Source organism: Schistocerca americana, chromosome 6 (genome assembly GCF_021461395.2).
Source record: "Schistocerca americana isolate TAMUIC-IGC-003095 chromosome 6, iqSchAmer2.1, whole genome shotgun sequence".
In the NCBI taxonomy this organism is placed as follows: Eukaryota; Metazoa; Arthropoda; class Insecta; order Orthoptera; family Acrididae; genus Schistocerca; species Schistocerca americana.
This window is the reverse complement of record NC_060124.1, coordinates 529,603,535-529,621,292: the sequence shown is the minus strand read 5'-3', so window position 1 is coordinate 529,621,292 and position 17,758 is coordinate 529,603,535. Positions and strand designations below refer to the sequence as shown.

Here is a 17,758-nt window from a genome sequence, read left to right as displayed (position 1 = left end):
CCTCAAGGTGAATGCATCCTGGATTCCTGTGCTGCAGTAGACGGCCATTACAGGTAGCAAGGGGAGAACCACAATGGTAACAACCAGGGAAAAGTTCTCAGATGTTGGCACAAAACGTATCTAAAATCTGCAGCTGTGATCTTGACTCCAGGCTGCCACCAGCAGTGGAGGGTGAAGCTTTGACAGTGCCAACCACTCGTGCTGGTGAATCAACCACCAGCAGTGGAGGGTGAAGCTTTGACAGTGCCAACCACTCGTGCTGGTGAATCATAGAAAACATTGTGAAACAATCAGCGGCCAAAGAATTCGATACAGAAGCCAAAAGGCAATATGCCTCCCTTTGTCCTTTTATCACCCATAACCCCCCCACCACTGTTCTAACACCGTCACCCATTCCCAGTCCTCTCCTTTTCCTTAAATATTCACCTCCTCAAATATCTCTTTGTCTTCCTCTTAGTCTTGTCTTGGAGCTTCAGTTCTTGCATCCTCCTGGGTGTTCTATCACACATCATTCATTCTCTCTACATGTCCTTATCACCTATGCCATTTGGCACACGGGACGAGTTAGCTAACATTGATGTGGTGCTCAACCAGGTTTGTAACATCACTTCCTGCTACTTCTCGTTGTGAAGCCATTTCCTTGTGTGAAACACAAAATAAGTTCCGCACTATTTCGGCAATGTGCCACATAAAGTAGAACCCGTAAGAATCAAGAACGCTCCCTATGTCACAAGCAGAAAGCAAGATGCCATACTGTACTTGTCATGTTCAGCAGAAGCCCATATTCAATGGGTTTTATGTTATACATTACACCCTATAAATATATGCGGCTTCTAAGCACCAGCACGTTGAATGTCTTGAGATGAATCGTTATTAGTACGAGTTGTTGTAATAAAACCACTGGAAAAGCTGTGTTGGTGGTTAAAGAATTTTCGCATTTTGTTTTTTTTTGCGATGTGGCTCGTGTGTAATGAAAGTAAGCCAATTTAAAGCAATGACCCATTTAAGATTCATGAAAAAATGATGTTCTTATTATGATTTATTAACCCTTTAACTGCGCTGGATGTGTCAACGTGTGCGCCTTTGTACATGTCACTGTGTGCTCTGAACGTGTTCGCACGCCATTTCTTCTACCTGGTACTTTGAACATGTCTACACGTAGGCACGTTCAGAGTACCAGGTAGAACGACTGGTGCCGTGCGTAATCACGTTCAGAGCACACAGGGACAGGTACACAGGCGCACGCGTTAACAAGTCCAGAGCGCTTAAAGGGTTAACAATCAGTAACATTTTGCAGAATAAATTACAGAAGAAGAAGATTAGGGAGGTGCATGTCAATTTAGCACAAGTGGTTGAGCAACTGCATCAGAGAACCACCAGTAGACCGGACACGGGTTCGCATCCCGTCATATCCAACTTCTTCTTCTTCTTCTTCTTTTTCCACCTTTGCATTTTCCAAAAGCTTGTGGGAGTTTCATATGAAATTAAAAGAAATAATTTCTGTAATATTTGGTTTTATGTAAATATGAGTGTGCCCTGTGTCAGAAGTGAGTCTTTCTGATTTGGTGAACTTTTGTTAGCTGACATCTTTCCTGAGTGGACATGTATTTTCCGTTTTTGTTTTATTACACATTCATGGTTATAAATTTTTTTATTTATGTTCACCAAAGAGAGAACAACGTTCGTTTTAATAGAGCTAAGGTGGGAATTCCATGTGCATTCATTTTTGTGATCAAACTTTGTGGTTTGTGAGCCAAATAAATCTGCCAACCTCCAACCAATGGAGAGCGCAAAATCACACCAACCAGCTAGTACCATGTGCAGATGGTGCTGTGTCTCATGATGTGAGATATCACATGTGTGTGCACGTCAACATTAGCTGCCTCGTCCTGTGTGCTGACAGTTTTAGGCTCTGCTGATTCTATCGGCTCCTGTAAGAGTACTCCTTTACAATCTTCCTTATCTTTCACTTCTTATTCTGTCCATCCTTGTTATTCTATCTCTCTGCTCCAGAGAAAGTAAGTTGCTCAGTCACATGGTGTACCAGGTAGTTGTTGCGTACAATGCGCCCCTTCCACACACACCACCACCACCACCACCACCACCCCACCCCACCCCACATCAAAGACATCTGTCTTTCACAGAGTTATAAATTTTTTTGTTTCACGCTGTAGTCTGCAAGATTTTTTTATGTTTGTCATTTATCACAGAATCATTTAATGTTACAATTTTGTCAGCAGATGTATCACATAAACTGTGCAAAAGTCAATGCGAATAAAGATGTGTGGGATTGGATCTTCATTGGTCATAACCTTTTCAGGCTTCGAAGTGACTTCTACTGCTGTGGTGCATGTTTGAAAATTGAACAGTAGTTAAGATTCTATATCGTACTTTAGATGCTGAAATGACTGTGTAGCTGCACCAGATCTCAAGTTTGAGAAATAAAGTTCATACCACCTCTGATAAGACACATTGAAGAAAGAACTGTAGTTTTTAGACCATCTTGTTAAGTAACTCTCTCCATTGGTTTCATATATACTGTTATGTTAATTTTCATGCTGTTTGTTCTGTATACAGAATGTGTTGAACAATAAAGAGTTTCATAAAGTTTCAATATTTACATAAAATACACAGACTGCCATAATATGAAATATGAGTCTACCATAATTTGATGTATGTATATACTTCTTAAATTTGTTTGTTTTTTGACATTTTCAGTGATCTGATTGCACCTCAGAACATTTTATCTTCACTTTTCCCAAGTGACTTGGGACTGGACAGCCCAAATGTTGCAAATTTGTATCAGCTACAACACATGGGACTTGATGGGTTTGGGAGCTATATTTCTGAACTTGGCATTCCTTACATATGGGCTCAAAACATTGCTGGCTTGGATTTCACAGGTTCTAAATCACATGAAATCATGGAAGCACAGGTATAAAGATGTAAAACCATTTATAAAATATCTTTTTGCATGCATTTTGATAGAGATTAAAATAGAGGAAGAGGTTTTGTTTTTGTAGTTAGGAGATACCATGTATATATTGTCACTTGCTTAATGTGAATATAAAAATATGAAAGCAATAAAGAACGAATGTTTTCAATAATTTCAGGAAGGTATTTCAATCACATACAAATTTGTATAGTCTTTGAAATTTTTGGCCTGAATATTGTTAACAGAAAATAAAAGCGGGTGTTGTTAATTATTCTGTGTGGTAAGAAATAATGATGCTACAATTTCAGATTAACATGTTCACCTTCAGATGGCTGTTCGTATTTGTCTTTATGTCATTTAGATACAGCTAGACCCCATGTTTACACTTTTCAAGGGACTTTTTAAATTGTGTAACTTGGGGAAATCCGTCAGTCTGTTTGGTGTAACTTAGGGGAAATCCATCAGTCTGTTTGTCTGTCTGTCTGTCCAACTATTAAAAATCCTTTTTCTCAGGTACAGATAGATGTATCAAGTCTAGCCTCCGAATGTTTGTATCACATACAACTTGAAATGCCGTATCTACATGCAGTTATCACTCCTGGATATCTAATTATCTATATTATGAAAAGGATAGTCACTATTCGCCACATAGCGGAGAGGCTGAGTCACAGATAGGAACATCAGAAAGACTGTCGGGAAGTGAGTTTTCGGGCAACAAGGCCTTCATTGAAAAAAGACAACATACACATGCATGTGACCACAGTCTCTGGCAGCTGAAGCGAGACTGCGAGCAGCAGCCCATGAGGGGAGACGCGCCCAGGTGGCGGGGTAAGCAGGAGGCTAGGTTGGGAAGGGGAGGGATAGCAGGATAGGTGTGGGTGACGCTAAAGTGCTGCTTGTGAGAGCATACTGGGACAAGATGAAGAGGGAGCTAGGTGCAGTCTGGTGGTTAGACAGAAAATGGAGGGGGGAGGGGGTTGCAGGAAAGGAGAGAAGTAAAAAGACGGAAAGTGCATTGGTGGAATAGAGGGCTGTGTAGTGCTGGAATGGGAACAGGATACTACAAAGTCTTTTTCCGCAACCTCCCCCCCCTCTCCCTTCCCCCCTCCCCCTGCCTAGCCTCCTGACTGCACCTAGCTGCCCTACCCTCTCTCAACCTCACCCTTGTGCGCTGCCACAAGCAGCACTGTATCGTTCCCCGCCCTTACCCTCCTTCTATCCCTTCCCCTCCCCGCCCCAGCCTCCTCCTTACCCCCACCACCTGATTGCCTCTCCCATCACGTGCTACTGCTGCTCGCTGTCTGGCTTCTGCAGCCAGAGGTTGTGGTCACATGTGTGTGAGCTGCAGTTTTGTGTGTGTGTGTGTGTGTGTGTGTGTGTGTGTGTGTGTGTGGTGTATTTTCGACAAAGGTCTTGTTGACTGAAAGCTCACTTTCCGAAAGTCTTTTTGTTGTGCCTATTTGCAACCCAGCACCTCCACTATATGGTGAGTAGCAACTATCCTTTTCATGATATTGTTATATTCCATCCTCAATTTTCCATTGTTTGATGATGAATAAATTCTGAAATGCGTCATACGAGCAATAAAGTCATTCCTTGCCTGATGTCTGATTTTACCACTGCAATCCAGTCAGCCTGAATGGAGAGCCACTGGTTATTGTAATCATGGTTGCATGACTCCTGCATGACTTTATGTCTTGTTTATATTGTTGTAATTAGAACTTTCTCAAAAACTTTGGAATCTTTGGGACCAATCTCTTGCCAGTATCGATATTGATAACAGTCAAAAATGGTTGAGATTCTCTGTTCCCAGAATAGCTGAACAGTCTACATACATAATTAAGTGTGAATTCTACTCATACTTTCCCATTTTTTTAAAAAAAGAGTAGTATGCTAAATGTGAGATACCAGATGCCAGCAGACAACATTGACTGATTACGTAAGATAGCAGACCCATTGAGAGAATAGGCTATATTCCTGTGTTAAAAATATGATTTGGTTAGCTGTTGTTTTGAATTATTATAACATTCAGATAGCATGTTTGGTCAATATTCTCATAAAATAACTGTTATTTTTATTTAGTTAAAGCTTAATAATCATTAAATTTCAAGTTTTGATCATGTTCAAAATTTCTCTGTTATTAGATGAAGCTCTGGTGGTATCACAGGCTAGGAGTAAGACGAAGCTGTACGTGTGTTATAAAGGTGTTAGCTGAAGTTACTAGTGTTTTCCAGTACTTTTTCTGCAAAAAGGTTTCATTGATTAGTGATGGAAAACTTTTAAGCAAAATGGAAAGGAAATTTGTGAAGGCTGATAGCGGAAACCTTCTGAAAGTTGATGCATTTGTGGTCTCTCCATTCTTAAAAATCAACCCAGACTTTTATGTCCCAGAAATAAGAAATGTGAAAACTACATTGCATGGCAACAGGGATGGAAGTATTGTGACACTGCAGAAAGTCGCAGAATTATTGTGAAACTGAGGGAGTCTGAAATAGTCAGTGTGGTAAGAGAGGGAAGTGTTGGGAATAAAAAGTTTAGAGGTAGCACAACGCCTGACTATAGATAATTGGTTCAGAGGATTTAGGTTGTCGTTAACATAGAAAGTCTTGCACAGATAAACTAATATTGAGAGCTGCTTCAAGCCAGCCTTTGGACTGAAGAACACAATAAAAACTACTAAATGTTGTTAACTGTTGTGATAGGCTTTTTTGTTTAATCGGTTTTTATAGCCTCCTTGAGCTTACAAACTTCCCAATTTTTGTTCTTCCACTCACATTCTGTTCAGTAAGAAGGTGTGTAATCATAGGCATATGTCAGAACAATTAAGGCACTTGATTCTCATTCAGGAAAAGAATTTATTTCCCAGCTACCTATCTCGGTTTAGCTTCTTCATGATTTCCTACATCCAGCTCAGGTGAGTGCCTACATGGACTGCTTCCCTTAACCTCCCCCACTCGAGTTAGTGCTTTATCCCAGCTGATGTCTTTGTTTTCCCTTCTACCTTGATCTGAAAAAATGAAATGTGTAACTCATTAGGAGCGTTGCACTTTCTAATTCTGTGAATACAACACTACATCCTCAATGTCAACAACTGTTTGTAAGCCATCTAGAACAAGGGTCCTCAGTACTCTATATGGGCATCACAGAGGCAACATATATTGTTTCCATTAGATCCCTTTCATTGAACAGTAGTTAACTTAATTCATCGCCCATTTTGTTAATGATAACTATAGTCTATTTCTTCTTACAGGTGTGCTATATGACTGTGTGTGTAAAATTATTAGGGACATTACAATTCAGATTTTTGTAATGTCCTCCCATCTGCCTATTGTTAGTTCTGATAACTTTTACAAACATGTAGGGAATGTAGCCAGTTTTGGTGGTTATAGTTGACCACGTACAGTGTGTACTGAAAAACTTCATAATGCACTATCCTTACTTTTATCTTTCCACATGTGCAATTGAGACATTTGTTTAATATAGTCATGAGTGTGTGGTGGATTGTACTGTCTTCATTACCATCACATCCAAGGAACTGGAGAAAGATGGTTTTCCCCATTCCTGGATGCCCTCCTCAGCAAAGTAGTGATAGAGTCTTAAGAACATGGTTTTTCTGGGAAACTGGTGCTTCTGTATGCTACAACCACTAGCATTTGTCATAATTTTCCCATAGCATGATACCATGCTGCACGTATGCTCATAGGTTCACAGAATTTCCAGTACGTATAGCATCCCTGCTGAACTATGTAGTCTTGAGACAGTGGTATGGACACTTTGGAGGCTCCCGGTACATTTCAGACTACTTATTGACACCTATGATATGCCACCTTGGAAAAGGTAATTCAGTGCTAAACCCTCTTCCAAGACTCCAAACGAGAATGCTAGAGGTTACTTTTTAGCATTAGGGAGGGGCAGAAGTTCCATGGGGCCTCTTCTGGGTTGTGAGGTGGATACAGATGGGATCAGATTGGGAGTTCTTTCAAAAATGATTGTGTTTTGGCCAACCTGTAAGTTACTTCACAGATGCAGTTGAATGAGTCTTCATCTTAGTAAGTTATACTCCAGTGTACCAGTTGTCATTGATTCCCTTATCTTCTTCTGGTGTGATTATCTGGATGTGTTCACTTGGAACAGAGAGGGAAAAGAAACTGTTCCGTATTCTTTTGCCTGTACTCTTTGCTCCCTTCACTTTTGTGAGACAAGCATTAAGGGGCTGATGATGACGAAAGACTGCTGCTTAACCTATGGCTCAAATTGATAAAGTTGGATTTTGTTGTTATATTGAAATTGAATGGTGTTTCTTCACTTTGACATTGCAGAACAACACAGCAGTAACGAACACTTCAGTATATTTGTAGTATGACTTCTGGAGTGGCTCCGCAACAAACTTGCCAATTGGTCTTGATTAACATCATGGACATCATTTAATTTGGTTGCAGTTTTGGAACATTTCAGTGTTTTGGTACCTATGGATTGTTTGTGAAAAATATCTTTGGCAGTTTACAGTGCGTAGGTATCTGGTTGATGACTGCAGTGCCTCTGCTTTTGTCTAAGACCCACAGTTCCACCTGGTGTCCAATATGCTTACCGTATTTACTCGAATCTAAGCCGCACCTGAAAAATGAGACATGAAATCAAGGAAAAAAAAATTTCCCGAATCTAAGCCGCACCTGAAATTTGAGACTCAAAATTCAAGGGGAGAGAAAAGTTATAGGCCGTATCTCCAACTTGAAACAAAGTTGGTCCATTGTAATATGAGACAGTTTAGGTCGAATGAATGACGATACAGCTACAGTAGTTTGGTTCGAGTCGTAAGCTTAGCAGTTAAGCTTTACCAGGTAGCCATTGCTATGCGTCAGGCGCTCTGTCCGTATTTATACGGGTACCCTTCCTTTTCCACGTGCTTCGTCTGGTTTGAATTGATTGCTTATTTTTCTTTGATCTGATAAGCGCAGTTTTCTTTGTTATAGGTGTTTACATCACTCTAAGCTGAAAATGCATTACTGTACTGTGTCATGCATTGTTTGTCGCATTCTGATAGTGCGTGTTTACAGCCTGTCGCCGCTCGCGGCATGGCTTGCTTTTGTGCGCGCTACCGCCGCTTTCAATAAAAAAAAAAAAGAGAGAGAGAGGAATCGTCTCATTAGCGAAACAATGGCAAGAAACTGCTATTTGTTGTTACTTACACTGCTGCTTTCTTTGGTAATGATCAACAAGAATCAAATAATAGACTGAATATGATAGATGATGTTCTGAACGGGAGTTTAGCGAAAATTTTTCTCCGTTTGAAAATCTTTGCAGGCGCTTCTTTAGTACATTACATTCTACACAGAAATTAGAGTCATCTTAGATTTAAAAATCTAGTCAATTGCCGTGCTTCATTTCTGACTGTATCACTATTAAGCATAAGAATAATACAAATATAAACATGACGTGATATGTATAGTCTTCCGCATTTGCTGTTGTCTCACTCTAGTTTTGTAGTTTATTAGGCAGACAGGATTTAAATGAGATAGCAGCAAACATGAAACAATACATGGCAATATGTTTATATTCGTATTATTCTTATGTTGACGAGAATACTGCATGTGATTCACAATTTATAAAAGTTCCTATTAGCAGCCATCTCTTTTCACAGATAGGAAAAGAAATTCAGAACGTAGAGTTGGCCATATTGACAAACATCCCAAACAGTCTTGCCAGTTGGATTTTTGTAGTACATCGAAATGCTGCTACATTCGAAGATGAACAATACGGAATTTGTATTTACTTCGTTGGATAATGTATGAAAATGCAGTGGTCGAAACTCGGGGCAGAGAAAAAAGCTCGTCTTCCACCTTTTTTTTTTTTTTTTTTTTTTTTTTTTTTTTTTTTTTTTTTTTTTTTTTTTTTGTAATTTATTTCCTGACGCAGAGGTTTTGGCGCCAGCATTTATCTTCGTGCCTACAAAGCATGCCTGTGCAGCGCTACATATATTTGACGGCAGAAGTAAGTTGTGGCGGCACCCACCAACATTTTTCAGAACTTCCGCTTGCTTTGCACTCGATTCTAAGCCGCAGGCGGTTTTTTGGATTACAAAAACCGGAAAAAAGGTGCGGCTTAGATTCGAGTAAATACAGTAGCTGCCGAGTTCGTCCACCCCTCACAGTTAATGACAGACAATGAGACAGTCGTGGATAATCATTCTGAAGATTATTGTGAGAACTGGTAGCATGACCATCTCTATATGCCTTAACACTTAGCATGGAGCCAGGGCTCTGGTACTCAGGTAATTGCAGGAAATGGAAAAATGCTGTGAACCTAATATTAGATCATGCCAGTTAAGATATTGTCCATAGTTTTGAAAATACAGTTATGATTCCCTCAAATGGCTGTGGGGTATGCAGACTTTTTAGCTTTTTCTGTGAGCACTAATGATAATAGTGGCTGTAATCAGTGTAAAAAATTAGTTACTGAAATGTTTGTTATTGATGCTTTCTAGACGGTGGAGGTATCTACATCTACACATGTGCTCCGCCAGCCACTGTAGTATATACTGAGTGCACATCTTGCTAGTATTATTAATTTTCTTTGTTATTCCATTTGTAAATGGAGCAGAGGAAAAAAACTGACTGTGTATATGTGTCTGTCTCTATTGGCCCAAATCCTCTCGTACAATATTCAAGCTCAACCCTGCATGAGACACCACTGTCACAAAAAAAAAAAAAAAAACACACTCACTTCCTTGGAGACATGGACAGTGCGGAGACATTCATGGCCTCTTGTGAGGCCCCGAGAAGATCCTGCGGAGGGACACGAGAGTATGGTCGAAAATGTCCAGGATGGAAGCTCGTGCGTGGGACGTGCCTCGTGGATGAGATGATGGGTGAAAACTCCGGAGCAGCATCCATAGGTGTCTTGGACCTGGGGCTGTGCTCCAGCGAGATGGGTCCCGGAGAAGGCGGCGTCGCGACTTGGGCTGGTTCCGGCGTACTCGGAAGCGGTAGCGACGTTGGCTGCATCAACACGTACGGTAGATCGGCAGCAGCGACAGGACTGGCTTCTCGGACTGGTGGAGACGAAGGAAGGGGCGGTGGCACCGGCGTGGCCACCACTCGTGGGCGCATCTGGTCGTAATGGCGAACAACCATGCCGTCGTCCGTACGTATTTCACAAAGCCGGCGGCCGCAAAGAGCCTTGACCACCCCAGGAATCCATACCCTCGTGCCCACACGTCGGCGCCCACCGAGTATTTTCCCGCACTAGGGGACACAGCACAAGGCCTGACAGGGTGAAGCAGGTGCAGTAGAGTGCACGGTTGGCGGCCATTCAAGAGTTTAGCAGGGCTGCGATCACCCAGAAGCGTGAAGTGATAAGAACTCAGAAATTGCAGCAGAGCGTCATCTGTGGAAAAATCACTAAGGAATTTTATTCATCTGGCCTTTGAAAGTGCGGACAAGGCGCTTGACCTCCCCATTCGATTGCGGATGGAAGGGCGGTGCTGTAACATGATGAATCCCTTGTCCAGTACAAAAATCACGGAAGGCCTGCGAAGATAACTGAGGGCCATTGTCCGTGACGATCGTGGATGGAAGACCTTCTAGCGCAAAGATTTTGGACAAAACCAGCGTCGTCGCCGCAGTGGTGGGCGACGGACATCGAACAACAAACAGAAACTTCGAGAAGGCGTCAATCAACAGTAGCCAATAAGTACCGAGGAAGGGGCCGGCAAAGTCAGCGTGCACCCATTCCCATGGCTGCACCGGATCAGGCCACGGAGAGGGCATTGTACGAGGTGCAGTCAGTTGTTGAGCACACTGACCACACGCAGCAACCATGTGGTCGATGTCCGAATCAATACCGGGCCAATAAACGTGCCTGCGGGCCAGGGACTTAGTCCAAGAAATACCCCAATGGCCTTCATGCAACAGTTTGAGAACATCTTTGCGAAGAGAGACTGGCACCACGACCCGTGAAGATGCGCCATCCGTGGCCAGAAGAACAACACCATCACGAACAGGCAGACGAAGGCGCAAGGCATGGTAGTTGCGAAGGGGATCCGATGCCTGGCCCTTGGTCCTGTCCGGCCAACCCCGTTGAACAAAACCGATCACCTGACGCAGGACCGGGTCCCGCGCAGTAGCCGACGCGACCTGCGAACCTGTAAGTGGAAAACCCTCGACCGCACGATGTTCTTCCTCATCAATGTGGAAACAGAGCAGTTCATCACGATCGAAAACCGGGTAGGGGCCCATCGGCAATCGCGACAATGCGTCAGCGTTGGCGTGCTGGGCCGTGGGGTGATAGTGAATCCCATAGTGAAAACGAGACAAGTATAAGGCCCAACATTGCAGGCGGTGAGCTGCCTTATCCGGAAGAGACGCCGATGGGCTGAACAGAGAGACCAGCGGCTTGTGGTTGGTGATGAGGTGAAACTTATAACCATACAAAAAAATGCTGAACTTTTTTAGAGCATAAATGATAGCGAGCGCCTCCTTTTCGATTTGAGAGTAACACTGTTGCGCATCGTTGAGGGTCTTGGATGCATAGGCGATAGGTTGTTCCGACCCACCCTCATACCGATGGGCGAGAACAGCCCCTAGGCCATACCGTGACGCGTCAGTGGCCAGAACCAAGTGCTGACCCGGACGGAATGTGGCAAGACAAGGCGCCGACTGCAAATGAGCCTTCAGGCGGACAAAAGCCTGCTCACACTCATCGGACCAACAGAAAGGGTCGTTTTTGCGTAACAGCTGATGCAGAGGATGAGCTACCGCCATCGCAGATGGAATGAATTTGTGATAATAAGCAATCTTGCCTAGAAACGCCTGAAATTCTTTGACCGTAGACGGCCGGGGTAGAGCGTTAATGGCCGCAACGTGCTGATGTATAGGATGTATACCCTCACGGGACAAGTGGAAACCAAGATACACAATGGAGGGTTGCAAGAACTATGACTTGTCCAGATTGCACCTCAACCCAGCCGAATGCAAAACCCGAAACAGTGAACGCAAATTGCGAAGGTGCTCCTCAGTGGAGGCCCCCGTGACAACAATGTCATCCAAATAGTTTATGCAGCCGGGAACGGAAGCCATGAGCTGTTCCAAAAACCGCTGAAAAATGGCCGGCGTGCTAGCGACGCCAAATGGTAACCGCTGGTACTGATACAACCCACAAGCAGTGTTGATGACGAGAAATTCCTTGGAAGAAGCATCCAACGGCAACTGATGGTACACCTCCGATAAGTCCAGTTTGGAAAAGAACTGGCCCCAAGCGAGCTTGGTAAATAACTCCTCAGGACGGGGAAGAGGATAAGTGTCAATGAGGCTCTGAGCGTTGACAGTGGCTTTAAAATCACCACACAATCGCAGACTCCCGTTTGGTTTAGAAACCACCACGATTGGCGATGCCCATTCGCTGGAGGTAACAGGAAGGAGAATCCCTGAAGCTGTTAACCTGTCTATCTTAGCCTTGACAGGTGCACACAACGCCACCGGAATAGGGCGTGCCCGGAAAAACTTAGGGCGAGCTGTAGGTTTAAGAGTAATGTGGGCTTCAAAATCCTTGGCACGACCCAGACCAGCAGTGAACACAGACGAAAATTCAGAACACAATCCATCCAGCTGTTGATACGGAATATCCTCAGATATGAGGTGCACATCATCATCAATGGAGAACCCGAACAACTGGAAAGCATCATAACCGAACAGGTTTTCAGTGCCCGCATGATCCACCACATAAAACGTGAGGGGCCTAACAACAGACTTGTAGGCAGTGGAAGCATCAAACTGGCCAGTGATAGGAATTTTCTGTTTATTATAAGTTCTCAGATTTCGCGTAACTGGAGACAAGGGAGGGGAGCCCAACTCCAAATACGTGCGAGAATTAATGAGAGTTACTGCAGAGCCAGTGTCCAATTGCATGCAAATGTCTTTATCCAGAACACGAACACTAACAAACAACTTATTTGTTTGAGAAAGCACACAGTTAACATCCATGTCCGATGCCTCGTCCTCGTCGACAGAAACTTTAGGGGACTGACACACAGAAGCAATGTGGCCTTTTTTCCTACGTGAATTACACGTGGCCCAACATTTTGGGCACGCGGCCCTGTCATGCTGTACGAAACAACGTGGACAAGAAGGAAGTGCAGGGCGAACCTGCTTCTGTGGTTGCTGTTTGCTCTGCGAGCGTTGCAACCCAACGCGACGTTGTTTACGCGAGTGAACCGCCGCCACATCTTCGTTCTCCTGTGAAACAGGCAAATTGTCCGTGTCGAAAGTTGACTGTACAGCGCCTACAACACACCACGCGTCTATTTACGTGCCAGCAGCGCGAGACACTTCAAAGGATTGAGCGATGCTTAGAACTTCCGACAACGACGGGTTTGGCAGTTGTAGGGCACGTTGCCGAACTTCATTATCAGGGGCAAGCCGTAGAATAGCATCTCTAACCATTTAATCAGCATAAGACTCATGATGAGTGTCTGTGACAAACTGACATTTCCTACTCAGACCGTATAGTTCCGCCGCCCAAGCCCGGTAAGATTGATGGGGCTGTTTACGACACCGGTAGAACGCCACGCGGGCGGCAACGACGTGGGTGTTTTTTCGGTAATAGTTAGACAATAAGTCACACATTTCTTGGAAGGACAGAGAGGCAGGTTCCCGCAGAGGGGCTAACTGAGGTATCAGCTGATAGAGCCGTGGGGAAATCCAAGATAGAAATAATGACTTACACATAGGAGCGTCAACAATGCCAAAGCCAAGAAGTGTTGCCGCAAACGCTTCTCATAATCCTCCCAGTCTTCAGCGGCCTCGTCGTAAGGAGGGAATGGAGGCGGAGAAGAGGAAGAGAGACGATGAGTAAGCGACGTCGACAACGCCTGAATAGCAGCTGTCAGCTGTGTTTGTTGTGCCTGAATAGCAGCCGTCAGCTGTGTTTGTTGTTCAATGAGTGCTTGCATAAGCTGTTCCATGTCTGCCCCGTCACGAACACACAAATCCACAACGCAGTGAAAATATCCGACCTCGTCGCCCAAAAGTGTTATAACCTTTAATCACCAATAATTGCGTGGATATTCAAACACACTCACTTAGGAACAATAGCTCGTTACATGATAACAACTCAGTATCTCTTATTCGACTGCCGTGCCGTGACATGCGGCCAGCGCCGTTCATAGCTCGGTGGCGCTCCCGCGCTCAGCCAAGTTGCGAATCGCCTCTATCACCGTTTGCGCGTACTGTCGTGGCGGCACTGTTAAATGTCGTGGCACTGTCACAACAGTTACATGTACTGGATTATGGGTTAACAGCATTTGGGTAAATCATCCTCAACTGGTACAGAACAACCAGCAGAATTCAAAACAGTTTGTTGGGTTGCAGCATTCCAGGCAGCAACAAACATGTTTATAGCCTGTAAAACATTTATTCTCATTACATACATTCTGTTGACCTCTGCAAAATAGCAATTCTGTATTTAGGTTTCACAGGATGAATTACCTTTAGGTGTAGAGGCTGCACTTGACTTGTACATTTAACAGGTAGTACATTCCTTGAGGAGTGTCATTAGCTTTGGGTGTGCACGGCATCTACCAGTAAGAAGAATGATCTTTCTTCGTGCTGCACCCATCTCGGCATCTAAACTCCTAAGAAACTACATACAAATTTCAGCAGCTCTCCAGGCATTGCTAATAAAATCGTGGCTGCGTGGTAGTGTTTTCATGTTTTCAGATCACCTGGGTATTTAAAACCTCACTGTTATTAATGGCTGCAATTTTTTGCTGCTGTTACTATTAATGTACATGAGGGCCACTGCTTTTTCCCCTTTTACAACATTGTTAGGGTTTTGTACATCAGTCGGTAAAACCTGAACTTTGTAGAATCATCTTTCTTAGGCGATGGTCAACAGCATGTACAAATTTTTAAAAAATGCGTAACACTGTGCTGTCTGTAATAATGTTATTTTATTTTGCTATCAGTTTTGGTTCTGAACAATCATCAATGGCAGGAAAATTATCACAGATGTATCACATGTCATGCATGCTTTGACATAAGTTACCACAGAAAACCATAATGCCAGGAGAAATAAAAAATTGTGGCAAGATTAAAATATGAGGGCACATTAGGTTAGCTGCACAGCTTATTAAGTATGACACCATGTCTGAGCAGTAAAGTGTATGATTACCTGAGGTAATTACATATTTCAGACACGCCATCCAGCTACATGATCTTTAGCAACAACGAACTGTGCAGTTTCTTCAGATATTTGTACAGTTTTCACATTTCTATCATTACCTGTCACGTGAACCTCAACCTCTTGCTATCATTACCTTCATGGGAGAAAGGATGTGCTTTTAGGTTTTATTGAAGGTTTCTGGAACTTTCCTGAAGATTGGAATATAGAATGTGTTCCATATTCTGTGTGTACAATGTTTTAATATGAATCTAAAACGTTCTGGTATCCAATGTGTCTGAATGGTCTAGTGAAGAAAATGAAGAACATGGCTGTAATCACACAGAAAACTGCAGATCTCATATTGCTGTTCCCCATTGTCATTTTATCATCACGGACACCAAATAGGTGTTTTTTTATAAATGATAGAGCACAGCAGTCAGCCTTTTTTTTCTTTTTAAATCCAGCTATTTGCAAGTGCCTAGCCATTATCAATGCACTATTTTTTAATCTCGATGCATGTTAGTTCCCTGTTGTTCGGGTGTCAGTCACAGTTCACAGTTTCCAGTTTTTGTAATCCAAAAAACCGCCTGCGGCTTAGAATCAAGTACAAAGTAAGCGGAAGTTCGGAAAAATGTTGGTAGGCGCTGCCACAACTAACTTCTGCCGTTGAATATATGTAGCGCTACACAGGCATGTTTGTAGGCACGAAGACAAAAACCGGCGCCAAAACCTCTGCGCCAGTAAATAAATAAAAAAAAAAAGGTGGAAGATGAGCTTTTTTCTCCGCCCCGAGTTTCGACCACTGCATTTTCATACATTATCCAACGAAGTAAATACAAATTCCGTATTGTTCATCTTCGAATGTAGCAGCATTTCGATGTACTACGAAAATCCAACTGGCAAGACTGTTTGGGATGTTTGTCAATATGGCCAACTCTACGTTCTGAATTTTTTTCCTGCCTGTGAGAAGAGATGGTTGCTAATAGGAACTTTTATGAATTGTGGATCACATGCAGTATTCTCTTCACCATAAGAATAATACGAATATAAACATTTTGCCATGTATTCTTTTGTTTGCTGCTATCTCATTTAAATCCTGTCTGCCTAATAAACTACGAAGCTAGAGTGAGACAACAGCAAATGCGGAAGAATATACATATCATGTCATGTTTATATTTGTATTATTCTTATGCCTAATAGTGATACAGTCAAAAATGAAGCACGGCACTTGACTAGATTTTTAAATCTAAGATGACTCTTATTTTTGTGCAGAATGTAATGTACTAAAGAGGCACCTGCAAAGATTCAAACAGAGAAAAATTTTCGCTAAACTCTCGTTAAGAACATCTTCTATCATACGCAATCTATCATTTGGTTCTTGTTGATCATTATCAAAGAAAGCAGCAGTGTAAGTGACAACAAATAGCAGTTTCTTGCCATGCAGTCTCTTCGTTAATGAGACGATTCCTCTCTCTCTCTTTTTGTTTTTTAAATTGTAAGCGGTGGTAGCGTACACAAAAGCAAGTCATGCCACGAGCGGCAACAGGTCGTAAACACTCATTATCAGAATGCGACAAACAATGCATGACACAGTACAGTAATACATTTTCAGCTTAGAGTGACGTAAACACCTATAACAAAGAGAACGGCACTTATCAGATCAAAGAAAAATAAGCAATCAATTCAAACCAGATGAAGCATGTGAAAAAGGGAGGGTACCCGTATAAATACGGATGGAGCGCATGACACATAGCAATGGCACCCAGTAAAGCTTAACTGCTAAGCTTACGACTCGAACCAAACTACTGTAGCTGTATCATCATTCATTTGACCTAAATTGTGTCTCATATTACAATGGACCAACTTTGTTTAGATTTGGAGGTGCGGCCTAAAACTTTTCTTTCCCCTTGAATTTTGAGTCTCAAGTTTCAGGTGCGGCTTAGATTCGGGAAATTTTTTTTCCCCTTATTTTGAGTCTCAGTTTACAGGTGCGGCTTAGATTTGAGTGTGGCTTAGATTAAAGTAAATACGGATCTTGTATTGAACTGAGATAGGAAAATAGCTTAAATTTTAACTTATGCATAAAAACTAAAAGTTTACCCAGGCACCAGTTGGAAGATATTGGTACATGTGGGTACCAGCAGTGTGGAACCACCAGGGTCGCTCACTCATTTGGTACTCAGTGTGCATTAGATCAAGATAATGCTAACACAGCAACAAAAAACATCTCGCAATCTCCATTTCAGCAGGTTCGATTCAATTGTGTGCCATGATTTTCTCTGAGAGTATGGCACTGCACTTCCTACTGCTTCAAGCAGTTAATGCTGGCAGCAATAGTTTCAAGTTACTAGGGGTTTATATAAGGGGAAATACCTAGAATATTCTCCTTCAAGACATAAAGCACATTCAACAGTTTCGCCATAAAGGGCATATCAATCCCGCATTACACTATTGGTCTTCAAGGTTGCCTGATCTCATGATGGTGTCCCTCTGCCCCACCCCTCCCCCCTCGCCTGTCTTGGGGAAGGGGATTGCTTTGTGAAAGATTTCATCTATGTGCCTCCCCTTCCAACAACTCTGGTTGAGCTGTGGTGCTGCATAGCAATAGTTTTGGATGAGTCTGAGTGTCAGTTAGATAGTAGATGTTTATTGTGTTTCCAGTGGGAG

At 42.8% G+C, this 17,758-nt stretch overlaps 1 protein-coding gene across 2 annotated transcripts in view; it reads left to right on the top strand.

The window, feature by feature from the left end:
• The window catches only part of LOC124619776 (THO complex subunit 5 homolog), a 154,736-nt gene that overhangs the window by 63,002 nt on the left and 73,976 nt on the right, over positions 1-17,758 (top strand). For both annotated transcript variants that reach the window (XM_047146361.1, XM_047146362.1), the window contains exon 9: positions 2,719-2,935. In XM_047146361.1, the coding sequence (XP_047002317.1) occupies positions 2,719-2,935 (217 nt within the window). The remainder of the gene's footprint in view (positions 1-2,718; positions 2,936-17,758) is intronic.